General features: G+C 37.0%; 1 protein-coding gene across 10 annotated transcripts in view; it reads right to left on the bottom strand.

Moving 5' to 3' along the window:
- Positions 1 to 22522, bottom strand: part of ptk2 (protein tyrosine kinase 2) — a 261873-nt gene that overhangs the window by 119249 nt on the left and 120102 nt on the right. For 8 of the 10 annotated variants that reach the window (XM_062979966.1, XM_062979967.1, XM_062979962.1 and 5 more), the window contains 2 exons: positions 12742 to 12968; positions 9416 to 9582 (listed from right to left, as the gene is read on the bottom strand). In XM_062979966.1, the coding sequence (XP_062836036.1) occupies positions 9416 to 9582; positions 12742 to 12936 (362 nt within the window). In that variant the 5' untranslated portion in view covers positions 12937 to 12968. Of the gene's footprint in view, positions 1 to 9411; positions 9583 to 10254; positions 10278 to 12741; positions 12969 to 22522 lie in introns of those variants that run through there. The other 2 variants (XM_062979968.1, XM_062979969.1) reach the window with 2 other exon arrangements.

Below are 22522 nucleotides of genomic sequence, written 5' to 3'. Positions count from 1 at the left end.
TCCTTAGAATTTCCCAAGGGAAGCAGACCTAATCAGCCATTTGTTTGGCAGCGATTCTCAGGCTTCTGCGATTAGCCTCCCTGACTCCCCTACCTTTGGTATAATTGTCCCTCCGGGAAAACGGGGGGGAGTTCTGCCCAAGGCCTGTTTGGCTGAATTCTTGAGGGCAAACGTCAACATCCTGCAGGTGAAGAGACTCCGGCTCTTGCTGAACCGGCGAAAATCCCATGTTTTCCTCTTCGTCTGCCACAATAGTACTAGGAACAGGACTACAAGGCCCATGAGTCATCACAATGGCTTAGAGGACAAGATGGAGAAAATCTCTTATCAAGTTGCAGCAGTCAGGTGTGGCTAACATACTGCAAGACAGGAACAGAATTCAAAAGGCTCTTGATAAACTTCCAGGTAGAAATAAATACATACATAGAAATTCAATAAAGATAAATTCAAAATTCTACATTCAGGCCACAAAAATAAAATGTTGGGACATATGACTAAAAATGACCTTGGAATTATTGTTGTTCATTGTAAGAGTGTGCGGGATCAGAGGGTCCCACCCTTGGTCTTAATCCAAAGAGAACAGAAACCAGCCATGACATTGATAAACGTCAGCTGGGTGATTGGGAGGGTGGATGTGATGAGGCTGGGGGAAAAGACACTTAGCAGAGAGGGAGGCAGGCAGACCAACCAAGGTCTGACACATTCCAAAGCTTATGCTACACCTCTGCCAATGGAAGAGGAAAAAACTCCCATGATCATTAACTGAATGTGATTCAGAAGTGTGACACTGCAGCAAAGAAGGTGAATGTTATTTTAGCATGCGTCAACAGAAGCATAATTTTAAGTCAAAGAAAGTAATGGCTCCAATGTTCTGCAATGTTCAGGCCTCATTTGGAGTGCTGTATTCAGTTCTGGGTGCCTTACTTTAAGAAGGATAAAGACATGTTGGAGCAAGTTCACCAAAAAGCAATAAAGATGATGAGAGGTATGGAGAACAAAACATATGAGGGAAGAAGTACCTGGGTTTGTTCAACATAATGAAAAGAAGACTGAGGAATAGCAGAAATGCCTTTATTTATCTTGACAGAAGGAAGGGGGAAGGTTTGTCCACTACTGCCTCAGAGGATGGGACCAGGTCTAATGGTTTAAATTTACAGGAGGATAGATTTCAATCGAAGACTAGAAGCAATCTATTCAGAGTAAGAGCCAATTGGCAATGGAACCAGAGAGGCACTGGGGGTCTCTGAACAGATACCTGCTGGAGATGCTTTACCTGGAGATCTTGCACTGAGCAGGGTGTTAGATTCTGGCCTATGAGGCACCTTTCAATTCTGAAAGAAGTGGGGGAAACTGGTTACTCTTTCATGGTAATTTCTGGATTCTGAGTAACTGTATGTTGACCAATCTTGGTAATTAATTATAACAAATGTTTCTGTAACTAAACATTAAATACTAGATTTTGCGGCCCAAGAGTGACAATTTTTTAAAAATCCAACACATGTTAACAGCATTGATGAATTTATTATTGTAGAAGTAAATGTTTGTATTTTCTTAAAACAAACAATACAAGTGTTCTCTTTAATAATACAATCGCCCTCTTTAAAAACAAACAGTATTTAAGATATGTAATCTGATTTGGAACACAGTACTAATGTAGGGTAACAGCTGGAGTGTTGATTTGGGATCTGGGGAATCAGCTTAAAATCTTTCCTCTCCTATGAAAGTTACCGGATAGCCTTAAGCAAGTCACTCTTTCTCAGTTTACCCAATATCACAGTTGGGTTGTAATGCTAACTAAGCACTCTTAGGCCATAACTATAAGCAATATTAACAACAAAACTAGCATCACACTGTATGCTTTAAAATGACAGCATAAGTTTAGAAAATGTTTCATTCATCCATTAAAATGCCACCAACACACTGGTTCGATAACCAGTAGTACTGATAAAAATCTCTTTTTGATACTCTTCGATCATGCAATACTAACTGTTATCTGGGTTTAAGTTTCATCTCCCCACAAACTACATGATTTGAAAATAATAAAGGTAGCTACCGAATATTTTACTTTTAAAACACAACTTAATCAGAAACCAGGCGACCATTATCATATCTGGTCACATTATGGTAGTAAAGAAAAAATCAAGGATGAATAAAACTGCTAAAACTATAAAAAAAAAATACACACACCGTAATAACATGAAGTCATGAAAGTAACAGTTCAAAGATATTTTGCTCCACTGCAAAACAAAACTGTTCTAAAACATTAAAGTTAGTACAGTAGAGTCTCACTTATCCAACATAAACGGGCCAGCAAAACGTTGGATAAGTGAATATGTTGGATAATAAGGAGAGATTAAGGAAAAGCCTATTAAAAATCAAATTAGGTTATGATTTTACAAATTAAGCACCAAAACATTATGTTATACAACAAATTTGACAGAAAAAATAGTTCAATACACAGTAATGCTATGTAGTAATTACTGTATTTACAAATTTAGCACCAAAATATCATGATGTTTTGAAAACATTGACTACAAAAATGCGTTGGATAATCCAGAACGTTGGATAAGCGAGTGTTGGATAAGTGAGACTCTACTGTACTACATTTCTATATAGGTGCTAAATGTTCTTAGTTATCATACCAAGACTCTTTATAAGCTTCTGCATATACTCTCACTATTATTCTGTTCTACCATCACTTCCCATCTTCACCTCTACTACAACACAGAACTATTTAATATTAATTTTCTAAGGCAGCCAAAACCTGTAAGAACTAATGCACCTGTTACAAATTTAAAAAGCAAAAATGTATTTAAAACTTTGTCATACTTTGCTGAATGTCTACATTTTTGTAAAGGGGACGGAATTCTAGAGACTTTATAGAGTGGACTGCTGATCAGTTTTCTAGACTAAGAGGAAGACAATGGCAACCATCCTCTGAATAAATCCCAGGGTAGTGTCGCCATTAACTGGAGTCAACTTGAAGGCACCTAACAACAAATATCCAGTTAATAATACCACATAAACATGTGATATTGAAAGTATATCAACAATGGCTAGAATTTCCAGTTGAGACCACTCAGATGTGTCATAAAAGAACTACAATCTCTTCTAGAAAATAATGCTGCTCTCTTAAATGCTTACTGGATTTGTTTACAGACAACCACTCAGTCTTCAACAATTACCTATAAAAGAACACATTACATAGGTACGGAGATGGATACAATACCTTGCCATAAACTCAGGTGCCAACTCTGTCTACACTTCTTATGGGGAAATGACACCACGTGATACCCACAAGTGTTGCATTTCTTTAGCCATTCACATATACAGTCTGCCCATAAAGATCTGTCCCTAGGAACTTTCCTCCATCCACCTAAGTTGACTCAGTAGATGGTAACTTATGCTACCAACTACTTTCTCTCCGTTAGTTTCTAAGGTGCTACAAGATCCCTTTCCATATTGATATTCCAGACAAATACTGCTATGCCTTTAAATTCCAGTAAGTTGATGCAATTTAAGTAGGCCAGACCTTTCTTGCTAGACCTCTAGGGTAGAAACAAAGGAGCACTGTCATTTCATTTCTTCTTTTCAAGGACTACCAAAAGGGCAAGCCAATTTGGTCATTTCTGCCTAGCAAACACGCTATTTTCTTTATTACTTAGACACCCACCCACTTGTGCTCAGGTACAGAATAACATGAGCTTTGACTTACTTTAAAGTCCCTGACACTCAATCCAGACAAATGCAAGAATACAGTCATGGTTCATTAAACACTACTACTATTCATACACCTTTACTTATTTAAATGACAATTCGGAAACACTAATGATACTGCTCCATATAATTCACCACCATAAAGGAACTAGGTCAGGATAGGTCCAGAAAGCTATTGTCTAGTTTCAAACTATTTTATAAAGTACAGGTTGAGCCTCCCTTATCTGAAATCTTGGGACCAGAAATGTTTAATAGTTCAGGTTTTTTATTATTATTTTGGGGACACAATTAGGGTGTACATACTTTATTTGAAGGGCTGGAGACAGAGTGAAACTAGAAAGGTATGGATTCTCACTATACTTGAATTATTTCCCAACATTTCACAGGACCTCAGCCTCTTTCCAACCTCGCATCTTATGAAAAAACAGTAATGAACAAATGTGATGTAGAGTTGCAGTAAAACTGAGGCTCTAAAACACTGAAAAAAGAATACAATATCTACACTGTACAGGAGATCTCAAGGGAGGATGCTAGTCATCTGCTTCCCCCTTGCGCAAAAAAAGAGAGCAGAAGCCCACAGCAAATGATTTGAAGGTGGAAGTGGGAAGTTGGCAGCAAAGCATTTGGATTAGAGGATTTCGGATGTATGGATAAGGGAGGCTTAGCCTATATGTAACACAGTACATAAGTGCTCTCTTCCGATCATGTTTATCTGACAAGAGCATTAAAGTTGATTCAGATGTGAGTTAATTGCTACAGAATCATCATTTCGCTCTATGCAAAACCTCTGTCAGCTCTTTTTTATACGTTAATTTATATTGACACGAAATGATAACAAGTGACACAATTTGCAGCACAAGCAAAAAATGGCACAGTAAACCTTCCCATCTTATCTTTCAAGGTAATCATCTTCTTTCATAGCCAAATGCCTTTGTTACTGTGATTATCATCCCACTCTCTCCATGGCAGTGTCAAATCAAGTCACAGCCAATAAAATCACAGTTACTGCCATATTAATACAATCCATTATACCTGAAGATACCCATTAGCCAAAATGAGAGCTTTTTCATCCACAGTTTTTAGACAAGTTGCCAAGCTGTTAAAAAGTAGATCTTATGCATGTTCTTGCAACTTGTATTTGATTTTTTTAAAAAGTGCCGTGAACTAATTCTATAAAGGCTTTTAAAAAAGAAGATTCTTCTAGAATTGTAAACATATACATTTTACCACTGTAACAGCTTCAAATTTTAAAGTACCAACTTCCTTATTTCAAATACAGTATGATGATCGCTATGACCACAGGACCAGAACCTGTGGTTTCACTTACCCGAATCTGACAAAGTATGTCCTCTCTAGGAATAGTCTAGCTTATCTTATGGAATTCTATAATATACTTCTGCCAGATATTACCAGAGACTCACTGGAGGACCTAGTAAATTCCTAGAGTGGGAAATTCTGGATGGGGATGGAGGGATGGGACATTTTAATAGATTCATCCACACCTGCCTTATACATTACCTTTACACATTGGCCTTTTAATGTTTTGATTGTATGTGACAACTTTTTTTAGTTGTAAGCTGCCTCAAGTTCCAGTTATGAGCAAAAGGCAGGATATGAAGTTAACATCGACTTTATGAATCAAAGATATAAAATACATATAAGGAAAGATTTAAAGCAGTGGTTTTCAACCTGTGGGTCCCCAGGTGTTTAAACCTACAACTCCCAGAAATCCCAGACAGTTTACCAGCTGTTAGGATTTCTGGGAGTTGAAAGCTAAAACATCACAGGTTGAGAACCACTGGTTTAAAATGTTACTAAATAAGCAAACATCAAAGCAACCCACTAACAGGACAGATTTTATTTTGATCATCCCTCATACTTATTAGCTGTATTTTTAAAAGCTTATTGTGGAAGGTAATAATTTCACAGTTTCTTTGGGAGAGGGATAATCATATGTACATATATACTATATAGCAATGAGGTATGGAGATAGACAAATTGGGTGTAACTTCATTTGAAGGAGAAAAAGGATAACCCAGGCAATTACCGTCTGGTCAGCTTCACATCAATACTGGGCAAGATTCTGGAAAAGATAATTAAGGAAGTGGTCTGTGAACACTTAGAAACAAATGCGGTCATCGCTAATAGTCAACAAGGATTTATCAAAAACAAGTCATGCCAGACTAATCTGATCTCTTTTTTCGATAAAGTTACAGGCTGGGTAGCGGCAGGGAATGCTGTGGATATAGCGTATCTAGATTTCAGCAAGGCATTTGACAAATCAGTCAAATGTGGGCTAGGCAAAACTACGGCAAGGTGGATCTGTAATTAGTTAAGTGAATGAACCCAAATGGTGCTCTGCTCACCAATGCTTCCTCTTCATCCTGGAAAGAAGTTACAAGTGGAGTGACGCAGGGTTCCATCCTGGGCCTGGTTCTGTTCAACATAATTTTATTAATGACTTAGATGAAGGGTTAGAAGGCATGATTACCAAGTTTGCAGACAACACCAAATTGGGAGGAATAGGCAATATTCCAGAAAACAGGATCAAAATTCAAAACGATCTTAACAGATTAGAGAGGGGCCAAAACTAACAAAATGAAGTTCAACAAGGACAAATGCAAGATACTCCACTTAGGCAGAAAAAATGAAATGCAGATACAGAATGGGGGACGCCTGGCTCGATAGCAGCACGTGTGAAAAAGATTTTGGAGTTTTCGTGGACAACAAGTTAAACATGAACCAATAATGTCATGCGGCAGCTAAAAAAGCCAATGGGATTTTGGTCTGCATAAATAGGAATATAGTGTCTATATCTAGGAAGTCATGCTCCCCCTCTATTCTGCCTTGGTCAGACCACACCTGAAATGCTGTGTCAAATTCTGGACACCACAATTTAAGGGAGATGTTGATAAGCTGGAATGTGTCCAGAGGAGGGTGACTGAAATGATTAAGGGTCAGGAGAACAAGCCCTATGAGGAGTGACTTAAAGAGCTGGGCTTATTTAGCCTGCAGAAGAGAAGGCTGAGAGGAGACATGAAGGCCAGTGACTGGATGACTATCTGTCGGGGCTGCTTTAAATTCAATTTTCCTGCATCTTGGCAAGGGATTGGACTGAATGACCCACAAGGTCTATATGATTCTATGAATAGAAGTTTGAAACATAGATTCAGTCTGTAAACTTCTTCAAGACTGCGTCTTACTAACATGATACAAAAAAATTCACATTGGTCAAATATACTGAAACAAGCCCTAATAAATACAAAAGGAGAGAAGCCCAGTGTTTCCAGGAGCACAGGCCAGAAATCACTGTTTAAGATCAAAACCTGTATTTGTATTTTCACACTTATATAATAGAGTGACTGAGATTTTCACATTCCAAAGAAACAGAGCACAAATTGTGAGTGAGATTTCTCAGAAAGAAGCTTCACATGTTGTCACTAAGAATCAATAGAAGTCGTTTCTGGCACGTTTTATGGCCCCAACACAAGATCAGCTATATATTTTTCATTCACAAGAGAGGTGTTCAGTATATGAAAGGAGGTTTCATGACTATGAGTGGAAAGCAGAAAAGGAGTAACTTGTAAAATCTCTGGTCCACTGTATCTGGCTCAGTTCAAACTACTGCAGTTGTCCTTTAGCTCTGGAAAGGATAGCCATAGCCAAAGGATAGGATATAAATGACAGAATTAAGCTATCGTTCCTCTTGACAGTAGTAAGCCTCTCCCACCCTCATTTTAATATATTTTTGAAAATTAAAGCCATTCAACAAAGAAGACCAGTTTATCTATTGTAGTGCAGAAAACGATTAAGCTCAAGGACCCCCCCCCCAGGATCTTGCGTCTACAGCTAATATAAATATTTTTACAAGCACTGTCATCTGATCTGAAATGCTGTGGTTCATGATATTAAAAAAATATGACAGCAGAGTTTTTATTACTCTCAGCAAACCTCTACAGCTTAAGAGAGCACAACAGGCTGCACAACTCTGATAAAGCATAAAACGATACTTTGGAAAGATGTTGAATAATTTATACCATCTCATGGTGCTTTCATGAGGAATTTCATATGCCCTGATCAGCTAAACATCAGTACAATTATCCAACTTTGCTTTTAAAGGTGATTACCTTTCTTGTATAATACATTCATAGACGGGAGTATCACTGAATATTGTAAGAAAAAGCAACAATTTTACATTTCACATCTAATATTTGAAACATACTTTATAGTCATTTTACACATAAATTAACTGGCCACTAATAGATCTTTTAAAAACTAACAATAATCATATATGTAATTTTTCAGAACTTCATGGAAATGTATTTACTAAAAAGAGAACAAGGAGACTCATTATTATTTCATGACACTTTAATACAAAAGACTCTCAGAAAACAACATTTTCAGATGTTAATTTAATGTGAGGAGCAAAGGCAGGCAGATGTCTTCAGAGGCAATTTACTTGATTTGCTGCAATGCTTTTAGCACCTGTCAAACTAAATGCAGGCCACCAAGAGCCAAACATAGAACGTATTTTTTTCAAGCATATGGCAGGGAATATGAGTGGAAACCTACTCACAATGCTAGAACCCCTAGTTTTTCACAATATTGTTACTACATTTATTCTGAATATATGAGTGTAGACTATTTTTATATGCTGAACACACAAGGGCCAGACAAATAGTAGAGTCCAAATTTATTATGAAGCCTAAAAAGAATCAATACTGTCATTTTTGCTCTCATTTCATGCAAATCTAACCTAACTGGAACAGAGGATGGTCGGTGTGAGGCAGCTAAAGAGAATGCATTATTAGTCCCTAGTGGTTCCCTCAACGAGGAAGGGAATCATCCCTTCATACAGTTCAATCATACAGTTCAAATTAGCACACACAATTTAACAATTTGACAACTTCTACATCATTGATATCAATGAGGTCTGTTAAAAAGATGCCCAAGAAAGCAAAAGAAAATGTTTTCAGAAATCCAAACACAACTATAAACTGTTCAACACTGTACGTATAAATATAGGTACAAAAGATTCAAAGAAATTGTGGAAAATACTGTAACTTACAGAGTTTGTTTATTCAAAGACTTCTCAAGGAATCATCTACAGAGAGATCATTCAAAGAGCTGTTATTCTCAATCTAGAGCACTGTTTGCAGAAGCAAGTAAAGCCATGGTACTGGTATTTGAAACTAGTCACTGTGCTTGTAGTAGATTTTAAACCCCTTCTACATAACCACTCAAATAAATCACTGCTATTTGATTAAAATATCCATATATTGATAACAACATAATGAACCATAAACCAACATATAAAAAAATCAGAATAGATATATAGGCTTAAAAGGAACAACAAACAGTAGGAAGCCAAAAGATGTGTTACTGACCTCTCTTCAAAGGCTATATAGATAACTTTTAACCACTATTTAAATATCAAACACATTTCACTCTATTTTAACAACAACAACAACAACTTTATTATTATATCTCGCCATCATCTCCCCAAAGGGGCTCAGGGAGGCTTACATATGAGACAGAAAGTCCAATATACTTAAAAGCAACAATCCATTAAAATAAAACCAGAATAACATACAATAAAACATCATTACTGCAGTTTTCCATTCCAAAATATGGGTAACCCAATGAAATGTTCAAAGGGATATACATTCAATTAGTGGAGAAGTTAATTTAATCTTACTTCCATTCTTCTGGAGCATGGGCCAGTTCAAATTTCTCTCTCACATTGGACACTCCCATCTCTGGATGCAGCCAATGAACGTCTTGAGATTGCAGGTGACTGAGCCGTAAACCATAACAGGCTACATTTTTTACTTTGTGACTATCCACTATCTTCTGGATTATGCCCTAAGAAGAAAAGATATGCAAGGAGTTGTTTTACATAAATTGCAAACATGAGCAAAGTACTGTGTTATATAACAAACAGCATATTTCATTTATTATAAATAATGTATGGATAAAATTGTTTCAAGATGATGAATTATTTATTACAACATTTTAAAAGAACTCAGAATGGCATTTTACAATAACTTTGCCCAAATTAATTTGATTACTACACTGATCGTGAAAATAACTGTAGAAAATCTGGTCACAATCTACACTGTTACTAACTTTCTATATACCTTGGTAAGTGGATGAAAAGCATTAAGGGGGGAAATATTAACTTCTGACACAGGCTCTTCAGTTTCTTCTTTGCTTGTTCTGGAAGGTCAGCATGGAGCGCCACAGTGACAAAAAAATTCTCTGAACAGCAATTTCTTCATCTTATGCTAAGCATCACCCTAGGATCCAAACTAATCCCTACCAGAGTCTAATTCTATGCTAAAGAAGAAAAAAGAACAGGAAGATAAAAGTACTTTGGCATTATGAGCCTGCATCACAATACTAACAGTGGTAGCTCTTTCACAATATGTCACAGTTTTACAAAGGTTCATCCATTTTATTACCCCAAGTGGTCTAAAAGGCCAAACATAAAACTTTTCAAAATTGTGCAATATTGTAAAAAAAACTACCATTTACCTGACCTCTTATTAAGCAATATGTTCACTGTTTGATATTTCTTAGTATTTTCATGATTAGTGATGCCCATTAACAGACTAAGAGAGCTGTGAAAAGATAAAAAATTAGCTAAAATAAATGACACATCATAATTTCTGTACACATCATAATTTCTGCACTCATTATATTTTAGCAAATGAAAACCTTGTTCACAATATCTCTATATAGTAAATAATAAACATGTAATAAAAGAGGTAGCATTTAATTATAGAACTAAAAGATTCAGGATAAAGCAAACAATAAACTGACCAGCTTAAAAATGCTTTCCAGAAACAGAAAGGCTATAGCAAAGCTAATGCAAACTGCACCTCCATGGGGAAAATATTCTACAAGGAGTTTCATAACCTAACATCATCTTGTGCTTGTAAAATAACATTGCTATGAGGTGCAAACTTTCTCAAGAGTTAGTTGCACATGTCCAGAGCTTTAGTGCAAATTCCGGAAGTGTGGTCCAAAAGGACTAGCTTCTGCACAGTTAAGTAAGAAAGACTAGTATTCTGGGAGTCCCCTTATGAACATACTTCCAAGTGTCTCCCTCTCTCAATCACATGAATAGAAGCAGCTATGGAATGGAATTCATTCATTTTTCTACGCTTTCTGAACTTGGCACAAATAATGTCTGCATAAGACATGCAGATTTCAATTCAGAAATCATGCCAAGTAGGACTGAGTCCCCAGTGGAAAAACTAGTGCTTTTTAATGCAAAAAAGCATATGTAATCTAGTAACAGCAAATGGGGAAAAGATGTTTTTTAAAAAATCAGGCAAAATGCAGATTATTGATTAATAATTCATAAATTAACAGTGGATTTGAGTGAGTTTTACAAATGTAGTAGAGAGTATGGAGTCCCCAAATAATGAGCAAGATAAATGTAAATCAGAACAGGTACAGAACTAGAAAGCCTTGACCCTCAAGTATTCTAACTGGAGGTCAGCTGTTACCAACAGTGCCATGGAATTCAAAGAAGCACAAATGGAGGACGAAAGGAAGAAACGTGTCAAGAGGAAGGTGCGTCAAGCCAACCTTTGTTGGGACTCCCATCTGGAAATTGATATCCTCACTGTGAAAAATCATGCAGATCCAGAACAAGTGAGGGCATACTCTCATTTGACCAAAAGTTGTTGACACCAAGAACTTTGCCTAGGTGCTGAGAGCTTTATAGCAGCTCAAGCTTGGCATGCCAAGTGGCTAATTTCTTGGCATCTCCAAGTTACTTTTTGTATGAGGCATTACCTCCTTCAGTGTCCCTGTTTGTTTGATCAAAGATCTGCAGATGAAGGAGGTCTTTCCTCAGCATTTCTTCCAGCTTGTCCTACAAATAGTTTGCCCTTCACTGTTAAGAGGAAGAGATGTTTTTGGAGCTGATTTCTCTGAATCAACATCTTAAAAGTGAGTCGTCACAGCCATTAAGAATGTGGTAACAATCTGTCCGAACGCAAGCAGAACACTTTCTCTTTTTTGTCCAACGACAAAAAAGAGATACAGAAAAGAATGGTTACATGATACAGAAAAGAATGGTTAACAACACTGATGACATTTATTAATAGATTATCACAGAGCTATGAATATTGATTTTTTTATTCAATATGTCAATAAATAAATGGCAACACTTAGTTTTTCAAATTCTTTGCTAACACTGGCACTATCAATAAATGTTTCTTGTAGACAACTTCAAAAGGCGACAGTGTATACATTAAAATACTGGGAACAAATAAGTGTCCTAAATGTTTTTCAAATTATTTCTAAGGAAAGAGGAAGATGGGATTGGGCTTGGAGCGATCCGAGTGGTCACTACCACTGTTGCTCCCTCTGTTGCTGCCTCCTCCTCCACCACCACCACCACCACCACCACCAGGGGCAATCAAAACATTCCCTACAAGCATCTGCCAAGCAACCTTTGTTTATGGGGTATGTGAGAGGAGCATTTTTCATGCTACACAGCTGTGGGTTACAGGAACCACATTTGTTTGGATAGCTCTGATCTAGACAAATATGTTACCAAGCAAGGATCGAGATACAACAGAGATATTGTTTCCAGAAACTTCGTAGTTAATTGTGAGACACATTGCTGAGCTACTAAAGCTACTATCTTGAACTTAGCTGCAAGCATTGTGTCTTTTCCTATTCCTCAGAAACACCTAATTCATGAGGCATTAATATTGAATCCTGTATTTATTACATTACCCAAATGGAATTGGTGGCAGAAACATTGAACAATGGCATCAAATAAATCAGTTGAAATGGCATATGAAATATTCACATCCTTCTTCTCTTGAGAAAATTGCTAGAAATTAAATGTTTGCCTGAAATGACTCACAGCATGTGCCGAGTAAAGACCTTAAAAGTAAATACTCAACATCTGTGTTCCTCAGCCTCAAGTTATCTATCTCTGAGAATGACCTTCATTTAACCATATCTAAAGTACTTTAATATGATAAATCAACTTACCCAAACATCTGTAGCATCTCCATGACGTATAATGCTGGCCCATGTTGTTGGCTCACTGCTACTTTCAAAATAATGGAAAACCTTTAGGACTCGTTCCATTGTCCCTGGGGAACGTTCTATCCCAGAACTGAGATGTGTCTTTGTGCTTGAATTTGGCGTGTGATTTAAGTTTGGGTCTAGATAAGCTGCCGCCATGCTTTTGCTAGATGCTAGGTATCTGTCATATTCTGAAATGGGAAAAAGAAAAAGTATGAGTTATCTAGCCTGTTTTAAAATACATAAACAGATGACACGAAGTTGGAACAATTAAGAGTTGCTTATCCTTGAAAGAAAACGCCTTCAAATCTCTCCAAACAGCAGTAAAAGAAGACCCTTCAACCCCCAAAACACAAACTTGCACAAAAAAGGAAATTGAGAAAGTCAGTAATAGATTCAAAAAAGGGATTTTGAAGTGCTAACATCAAGACCAACAACAAAGCATCATGCAAACACATTAGGAGCAGGAGTCTGGCTTAGTAGGCGGACCACTGCATATTGATTTATCGTGTCAGAACAGAATTGAGAATACAGTTATAATGTATTAAAAATCACAAACAAAGTTTAAAACTTGGCATTATACTAAATTTCCTTTGACCAGAAGGAAATGTTAAAATTGCCTCTGTGTGTGTCTATACTGTATGTTGTTTGTCTGGTGGCATTGAATGTTTGCCATATATATGTTCATTGTAATCCGCCCTTCGGGGTGAGAAGGGTGGAATATAAATACTGTAAATAAATAATACTTCAAGTGCCTCTGCTGTCACTGAAAGAAGGTCATCCATTGTGCATTTGGCAGGGCTCTGACTGCATTGTAGTAAGTGGCCTGTAGTTTGCTCTTCTCCACACTCATATGTCCTGGACTGTAGCCTCATTTCTTAAAGTTAGCTCTGCAACTATGGTGCCAGCACACAGCCTGTTAAGCGCCTTCCAGGTCGCCCAATCTTCTGTGTGCCCAAGAGGGAGTTTCTCATCTGGTATCAGCCACTGATTGAGATTCTGGGTTTTAGTCTGCCACTTTTGGACTCTCGCTTGCTGAGGTGTTACTGCTAGTATCTCTGTAAATCTTAGAAAACTATTTCTTGATTTGAGACATTGGCATGTGGCTGATATCCCATCAGGATGAGCCGGAGATGTCAATGCCTTGGTCCTTTCATTACTAGCTGCTACTTCCTGACGGATATCAAGTGGTACAATACCAGCTAAACAGTATAATTTCTCTAGCAGTGTAGGGCCTAGACATCCTGTGATAAGGTGGCATGTCTCATAAAGAGCCACATTCACTGTTTTAACATGGTGAGATGTATTCCACTGGGACTGCGTATTCAGCAACAGAGTAGCAAAGTGCAAGGGCAGATGTCTTCACTGTATCTGGTTATGCATTACCATCGCATGATAATGGAGTACAAGAAAATTATAGCAAAGTTAAAAGGGTGTTTTTTATTAGTCTTCACAGTACAAGATGTAGTTAAGACATCCATGCCTGACTGTTTTCAATGAGAAACAGAGGTAAGTATTGACTACAAGAAAAGAAATTTTAGAGAAATTCAAAACAAACAGCAGGATCAGTGTGGCATTTTCTGCATGGTGATGATTCTCCAAAGCAGTGGTTCTCAACCTGTGGGTCACCAGGTGTTTTGGCCTACAACTCCCAGAAATCCCAGCCAGTTTACCAGCTGTTAAGATTTCTGGGAGTTGAAGGCCAAAACATCTGGGTAACCACAGGTCGAGAACCACTGTTCCAGAAGTAGCACTAGTTGCTATGTGTCAGAGTCTTGCTTATGGTGAACAAAAAATCACTTCAAAAAACATAAAATCATAGAATCATAGAGTTGGAAGAATCCCCAAGGACCATCTAGTCCAAGGCCATTCTACGACATTGTGTCAGGAAGACACAATCTGAGCCCCCCGACAAATGCCTATCCAGCCTCTGTTTAAAAACCACCAGGGAAAGAGACTTCAACACGTTTTGAGGAAGCAGCATATTGGACTGTTGGAACAGCTCTTAGAGTCAGGAAGTTCTTCCTAATATTTAGGTTTTTTCCTGCAATGTGAATCCATTGCTCCATGTCCAGTCTATACAGCTGCCGAAAACAAGCTTGCCCCCTTTCCTCACCATGATATCCTTTTAAATATTTAAAGGTGGTTATCATGTTCCTTCTCAACCTTCTCTTCTCCAAGCTAAACATATACATCTCTATCATTCCCACAGCTTGGTTTCCAGGTCTCTGACCATTTTGGCCAGCATTCTATGAACATCTTCCAGCTTCATTCTGGCATCTTTCCCTCTCTGCCAGAATGAAACTGGTCCCTGAAAACCTGCCCTGATCTGCCTACAGCTTTGAGAGATGAGCATGTCAAACTCATATATAGTACTTTCTTCTGGTATCAAATTTAATCTCTGCTTCCTTCCCGCAACAATAATCTGAAAGACATGTCAGAATCAGTGTTCTGAATTCTCAAGGCTATTTCTGTAAAAACTGGATTGATCAAAGGCAACCTAAATATGGACATTTGATGGCTAAAAACCTGCTGACACTGCTGTGCCAAAATTAAATTATGTGAAGGACACTTAACAGTTTATTATGCTATATTTGCATTTTCCTGCGTCTTTGCATTCATTCTTATCCAAATTCATAATTTTGAATTTCCAGCATCAGGGTTATGTTACATGTCTCCACAGTCATCTTTACTACACTGAAAGGCTAAAGATACTTGCAGTACTCCTGCTTGAAAGCAATGTAATATAGATTAATCACCTATCCGGAACTCTACTGCACTGCTATCACATTTTACAGCTTTCCAGGAAATGCTAAGACAGTAATTGTAAAATCCAAATGACATGAGCAGTGGAAGCAGATGATCATTACTAATGCTTAATGCAAATGAAATGTAACTCTTCTCAGTGGTGCTACTTCAAACACGATTAATGCAGGATATGTTGATATTAATGAGCCATAGATGACCTCCTGCATCATGTTTGGGATTCAATACAGTTGTTAAACATAATGAAATGTCAGATGAAATGTGGCAACTTTCTTCAATGGCTTGTTCTGCCACAGTGATCAAACTAAAAGCCTTTGAGATCAAGTCACTAGGACAGGAAGTTAAAGGAAGGAATGGCATGTTTGAACAGGGAAGCATTTTGGATATCCAGAGCTAGAGCATATTGAAGATCCCAGGCAACGTTCCTGCCTTCCATGGTGAGTAAGATAGACTCTGAACAGCTCAAATACTGAGCATCCAACATAAACTCAGGAAAATAGTAAAGACAGGCAGACTTTATTGTTCCAGAGCAAAAGAGTATTTCCTGACCCTTTGAATTACAACATCCCACATGAGGTATAATGGTACAAAAGGCAAATTGTGTCAGGCAGTCTTTTTTTCTCATCCTGCTGAAATGAAAGCAAGGCACATATTCAAACATTATCTAGCATTTTCTTATGTTATCATGTCAGAATGACATAAAATATTGTATATGCATTATCTAGGCATTTGCGGAGACAGAGAATGGCAATCAATTAGCATGCAAATGACAAAAACAATACCTCTATAGATTATGCTGCAACTCATTATCACCTGTCCCTATTTATCAAACCTATTCAAAGTGCTTTCAGGAACTCTATGAATAAATATTAAAACTTCATGTGCTTTTCCTGGATACTGTGCAGGAAGAAAAGGTCACAACCTTTAGAAAACATACAAGTAGCAACTGTTGATGTAGACCCACAGTTAAAGTGCTTCACTGCATTCAAACTGAAGAAAACAAAATTTTAACAGAATGTAAATGATTGCCAAAAATAAATTAAACCTTTATTTTGTATGTAAAGAGGGTTGAAGCAGGGGACAACAGCAGCTTTGTGCTGAGTCTTGAAGACATATTATTGGAAGACAGAGTTGAATCCAGCTTCACAAGCGTATTATGGAGCTGGCAGGGAAAAAACCTTCCTGCCCTTCTGACAACTCCTTTAGTGCCCAAGAAGCTTCATAAAGGGCCAGGAATCCTTGTTAAGAGGATGAGATGTTGTATAAGGTGGAAATGTGGAAAGTAAAAAATAGATTCAAAGTGCAGAGAAGTCGAAGTCCTATGTTCTTCACTGATCAAGCTTTCTGCAGTTATGACATTCAGTTATGAGCATCTTATTTTACGAAGGATATAGACAAGTTGTAGCAGGTTAAGAGAAACGTAAGGAAAGTGCTAAGAGGTATTGACTGTTAAGGAAAGAATCTTCAATGGACTGAAGCTGTACTTTTATTTACTAATGTGTTTTTAATTTATATTTTTATTAAACAAGGGTCTAGTTGGATTTCATCAACTTTGTTTTACCTCCAGGCAGCAACTGATTGTGTCGTCATTGTTCAAACATGATCAAAAAGCCATTACAGACATTAGAAAGTAGCAGTCAACCCACAGTGTGCTGACAGTTAAAAAAAAGCTTAATTGATTTCAGTTACAAGTCTTTCTGCTGGTCAGAGCCTGATTGTAGCATCCATGCTAAAATTATGTGCAGAGGTCTCTCTTCCTGATACAGGTGTGGAATCGAATCATAGCCCACCTTTTGAATATTTTGGGAGGAGAAGGAAGAACAGCATGTTCATACATTTAAGAGTACAAATTGAGGTATTTAAGCTTAACTGTAACACCACAAATTTTGTATTATCACTAAAAGATAGCATTTTGTCTGGCTGGGCATTTTTCCAGCAAACTTTATTTTATTGGGTCATGCTTGACTGTCTGTCCTTGTAGATCTAACAAGGTTTTTATCATAAATTCAATCTACCTCAAAAACATCTTCCTATTACTAGAAAAATGTACATCCTTTTTTTCTTTCTTTTCCCAGAAGATTCTGAATGCCTTTAATGGGGTCATTGTAAATTGTGCCAGGCAGAATTAATATAGAATATACCACTGGGATCAAAGAAAACTTTTAAGACAGGAGAACAGCAAATACGTTGGTAATAATGTTCTTTAACCAATTTTTCCAGATATCTGATAAAGCGTTACTATTCTAATACAGATTTTCTGTCTTGCTTGTTTATGTGATTGCATTCCAGTGCACCTGGCAAAGAGAAAGAACCAATTTTCTAGAATAAAAATTAATTTTGCAACAAATGTAGTTTTTTATAAAAAAAACCCTGCTAAATATCAAAACCTCAAAAAGTTATGTATTCTGAAAAAAATGTCATATCCTCCATCCCTCCCTCTTTTCTCACTCTGGGACTCAAGCTGGCTCACGAAAGTTCAAACGAATACCAGCAAAAAAGTTTACGTCATCAAAATGCTAAAAACATGACTAAAGTATCAATGAAATTACAAATAATTAAAAACATAACCACTAAAAAGAACGACAAACATAAGCAATACAGCACGCAGAAGATCCTTTTCCTTAAGCAGTCAGTCTTAAAGACCTGTCAAAACAAAAAGGTATTTTCCCATCTACAAAAGGTTAGCAAGGAAGGTGCCAATGTAACCCTCTGTAGGAGACTATGAATGTATTGTTTCACATAGAATACTGCTGTATGTGGCCTGCTAACGTACAATCATTAACATGCCATGGGAAAGGGATCCTTAGTTTTTACATCAAATTCTCAGATAAATTCATAACCAAAAATAGATTAAGAACTACTCCTCTCTCTTTTCTCTCTCTCTTGGCAGAATGTTTAGATTCATTTCACCTCCAAAACTGGAAGTGAACTAATCCCGAGAAGGGCTACAGCTCATGGCAGGATGGTTTGTAGGGAACTGGCCAAGAAGGCACGCAAGGCAAAGAAAAAGCAAAGGATGAGTTAGAATGGGGGAGAAGGCTGTCAACTGAAAGGAAAATGACTGAAAGGAAAAGCAAAGCCAAGTGTTCATACTACTGGACTTTATGGTGATAGCAATGACTTGCAGAAGCTCTAAAAGGAGCAACTAGTGATATGGTGGAATATAGAACACCCGTTGTGAGATTCTCATAAATACAGAGAGTATCACACAACTAAAGATAGCTGGAATATATGTTTACAAAGTCTATTAGTAGTGCTGAGGTTAAAAGAGGACAATTTTCAGCTGCTGAAAACTCTTCACTATACTCCCCTTGTGAAAAATGTCAAAGTCAACAGAGCTTAACAATAATTGGAGGAATACACAAATTGAGCATATATGTGCAAAATCTGCATGAAAGTAATATATGGGTAACTACTTTTGTGAACAAAGGTATGGGTTTTTATGGAAGGGGTAAAATCAACTATAGAATGAAAAAGGAAGTTGTAAAGGCCTGATATTAAAAGCATACATCTTATCAAGGAGTTAGGGACATGAGAGACTGTAATCATTGTAAATCAAGAAATTTTCACAGTGAATTGGAATGACACATACATGAGAACACGCAGAGATGAATGGGGATTGAACAGGCCAATAATCTAAACCAAGTCCTTGAAAATGAGGAAAACCACAACAGTGAGGTTTATTCAATTAGCAAATCCACAGTCCTGAATTTACAAGATGTGATCAGGGCAGGTGAAGATTTGGGGGGGGGGGGCACCTGGAGGTCTGTCATTTGAAGGGTCACCATAAGTCAATGACAACTTGATAGAAAGTAACAACAGCAAAATTTATAGCATGCCGCTCAGGACTGATAACAGTTTTAAAACACAAACACAATTCAGGTCAAATATTCTGTATATAAGAATTTCAAACATCTTCCTACTAAGGCAATTAAGCATTGCACTAACTAAAAGATCATAAAGCATTTTCATGAAATATTTATTTATTTATATCATTTCTACTCCACCCTTCTCACCCGAGGGGAGTTTTTTACTCCCTTATCCGGGTCAGCCACTAAAAATGTATTTTTAAAGAATGTTTAAAACATATCTTGAGGCCATCCTTACTCAGTTTATAAGAGAAGCTAGAATTGTGAAATCACTTCTGATGTAAAAAAGTATTTATTCAGTTTACCAAATGATGTATAAACTCAAGTTGGACTTGAATAGATGCTTTGAGCCATGCTTTGTGCTATTGCTCTCCACTCTGATACAACTATTCTACTTTGTCTGCTAAATTACTACTATGTTGGGTCCCAGGAGAGAGAAAAAGTAGTTAAGACCACTAAGCTGCTACCTGCTTCCACTAGTGATGAGGAGAATATCTTGGCCTATAGCAGAGTTCTTGCTACCTTTCCTTTATATCACATGCAGCTCTGTCAAAACTGACCCATATTTCTATACTATTTGTTTATCAAAATAATGTATATTCTCATGCTTTCCCACTTCCTAAAGAAGTCCTCAAGATGGCTTATTATTTTTAAAAACACCAATAAACCAACATTTGTTTAATAACCATTGCACTAACATTGCAAATAAGGAAAACAAAATATCAATAAATAGCTATTATCATTTCAAATATCAGTATCAACAAATCAATAAAAGACTTGAGCATTCTCTATTGGGAATAACTTATTTTTATAACACTAATTTATTTGATCCATGCCACCTGGACCAAAAACAAACAAAAAAATACCATTTGTGGCAAGAAGTTCATTCACTTCAAGGCATCCATTAAGATTAAAAAAGTCTTTATATTTGAACTGTATATCATTTCTAAAATGCACTAACATTCAGAAGAAGGTAAAAAGGAGGAGTTGATGTCCAAAGAACATGGGATAAAGAAAAGAGAAGGGGAGCAGATATCTTTGAACAAGGAACACTGACTGCACATTGATGAGAATTTAGTGACACCTAACACCACTACTGGAGATGTATCTGACTAAAATGGCCAATTATATGGATTATAGATGCCTTTCATGGAACATTTATAGTACTAATGAGCCACAGAAGAAAAAAACCTTCATTTTATCAAAAAAAAAAAAAAAAACCTCCGTAATCTGGATATAATTTGATTGCAAGGGACACACATTAGAAGAATGTAGACCATTTGGAAGATTAAAATGGGTCAAGAATTTATCTTTGAAAGCCAAAAGAAGAATTGGGTGGTACTGTATGTTAATCCGACTTTGGGCCCAGAGCTGGCATTGGTTAATGAGAAAGGCTAGAAGGTTTGAATAGCGATGTGAAAAAAGATAAAAATGTTAAGGTATTAATCATACAAATTAAGGAGAAATCTCTAAACAATTTCAAGAAAGACTGAGACTAGTATATTATGTTTCCTTAGCAAACAAGGGTTCAAACATTAACTATTTGTTGTTTTAATTAAAAGAGTGTCATTATACGGGGAAAAAACATTTTTGTTATTTTAGTGGGTGTGGGAAATTGAGGGAATAAAACCATTAGGCAGAGAACGTAAAGCCCCTCAGATTAGATGTTTCAGATTTGTATGTAGTCAATGTTTAGTGGTTGTAGTGTACTTTGTTCTTTATATGAGAAAAATAGAGTGCTACTCTTTTTCGTCTTTGTATTTTGTCTTATGATTTGTATTCTTGCTTTTTATGTCTGCTTGTAGATTTTTGTTAGTTTTTTTCTGAATAAAATTATTTAAAAGAAGAAATGGAAGAATGTAACTTATTAGCAGCAGCATGACCCAACACCTGTAGCCAAAAGCGATAAAAAGAAAAAAACCCACAATGTTACGTCTTCCTTAGGAGGCTTTTCTTTATAGCAAAATAATATGGTTGCACTATTTGCAAAAACAAGGTTTCCATAACGCAAATAAAGTTATTTAAACTTCCTTCTTTGCATCCACGCTGGGCTTCTTTCTCATGCAGATGAACAGCTTCTAACTTCGCCCTCAAAGAACTTGAACAGGAGTTTCACACAGTAGCAACATGTTTTCACCATTGGCACACAGCTTAAACACTTGCAGTCTCTTCTCAGAACCCAATACTAAGGTCTAATATAGTAGGGCCTATTTGCCTCCTATGAAGGAACTGGGAAATGCTGATAAGTTTGGGGTAAAAAAATCCTTTCAGCATTCAGCATTCAGACTGAGGGGGACAAAATACCCAAGGATAGTCAATTTCCCACTTTACCAAGAAGACAAAATAAGTGGTTTTATTTGAGTTGTATTTGTCTCAAGTCTGTTTATCCGAGATATCAGATGCAAGGTATTAGATGAGCAGACTTGAGACAAATATAACCCAGATAAAACCACTTATTTTTGATCACATTAATCCCACCAATACAAGCCACACACCCAGTCCATCTGGCTTGATGGATTCTACTCATTAGAAAAGATTATATGGGAAAGTGCACTTTTGCTTTTTAAAGACATTAGCTGCTAAAAGACCAGCATAAAAGCTGATTTGCATGAGTAGGAGTGGAGAAGCACTGCTAAAAACCAAAGAAACTACACTGCTTTAAATCTAATATCCAATTTTGAAAAAGAAATTATAGTTTATGTTTGTGTACACTTCTCATGTTTCTATCCTCCTTTTTCCTGTAATACTGTAATAGTCTACATTTTGATGCACACTTCCTTGTCTTTCTTTTAAAATTAAGACTGGGTTGTTGTATGTCTTTCGGGCTGTGTGACCACGTTCCAGAAGTATTCTCTCCTGACGTTTCGCCCACATCTATGGCAGGCATCCTCAGAGGTTGTGAGGTATGGATAAACTAGGAAATGAAAATATATATATATCTGTGGAGAGCCCAGGGTGTGGCAAGAGTCCTTTGTCACTGGGAAGCCAGTATTAATGTTTCAATTAGTCACTTTAATTAGCATTGGAAAGGTTTTAGTCTCTTGCCTGGGGGGATCCTTTGTTCAGTCAGTAGCCGTCCTTGGGGCTCCTCTTCCTTCAGAGTGTTGGTT

Source organism: Anolis carolinensis, chromosome 4, assembly GCF_035594765.1.
Source record: "Anolis carolinensis isolate JA03-04 chromosome 4, rAnoCar3.1.pri, whole genome shotgun sequence".
Lineage (NCBI taxonomy): Eukaryota > Metazoa > Chordata > Lepidosauria > Squamata > Dactyloidae > Anolis > Anolis carolinensis.
The sequence above is the reverse complement of the archived record's forward strand: the minus strand, read 5'-3'. Positions and strand labels throughout refer to the sequence as shown.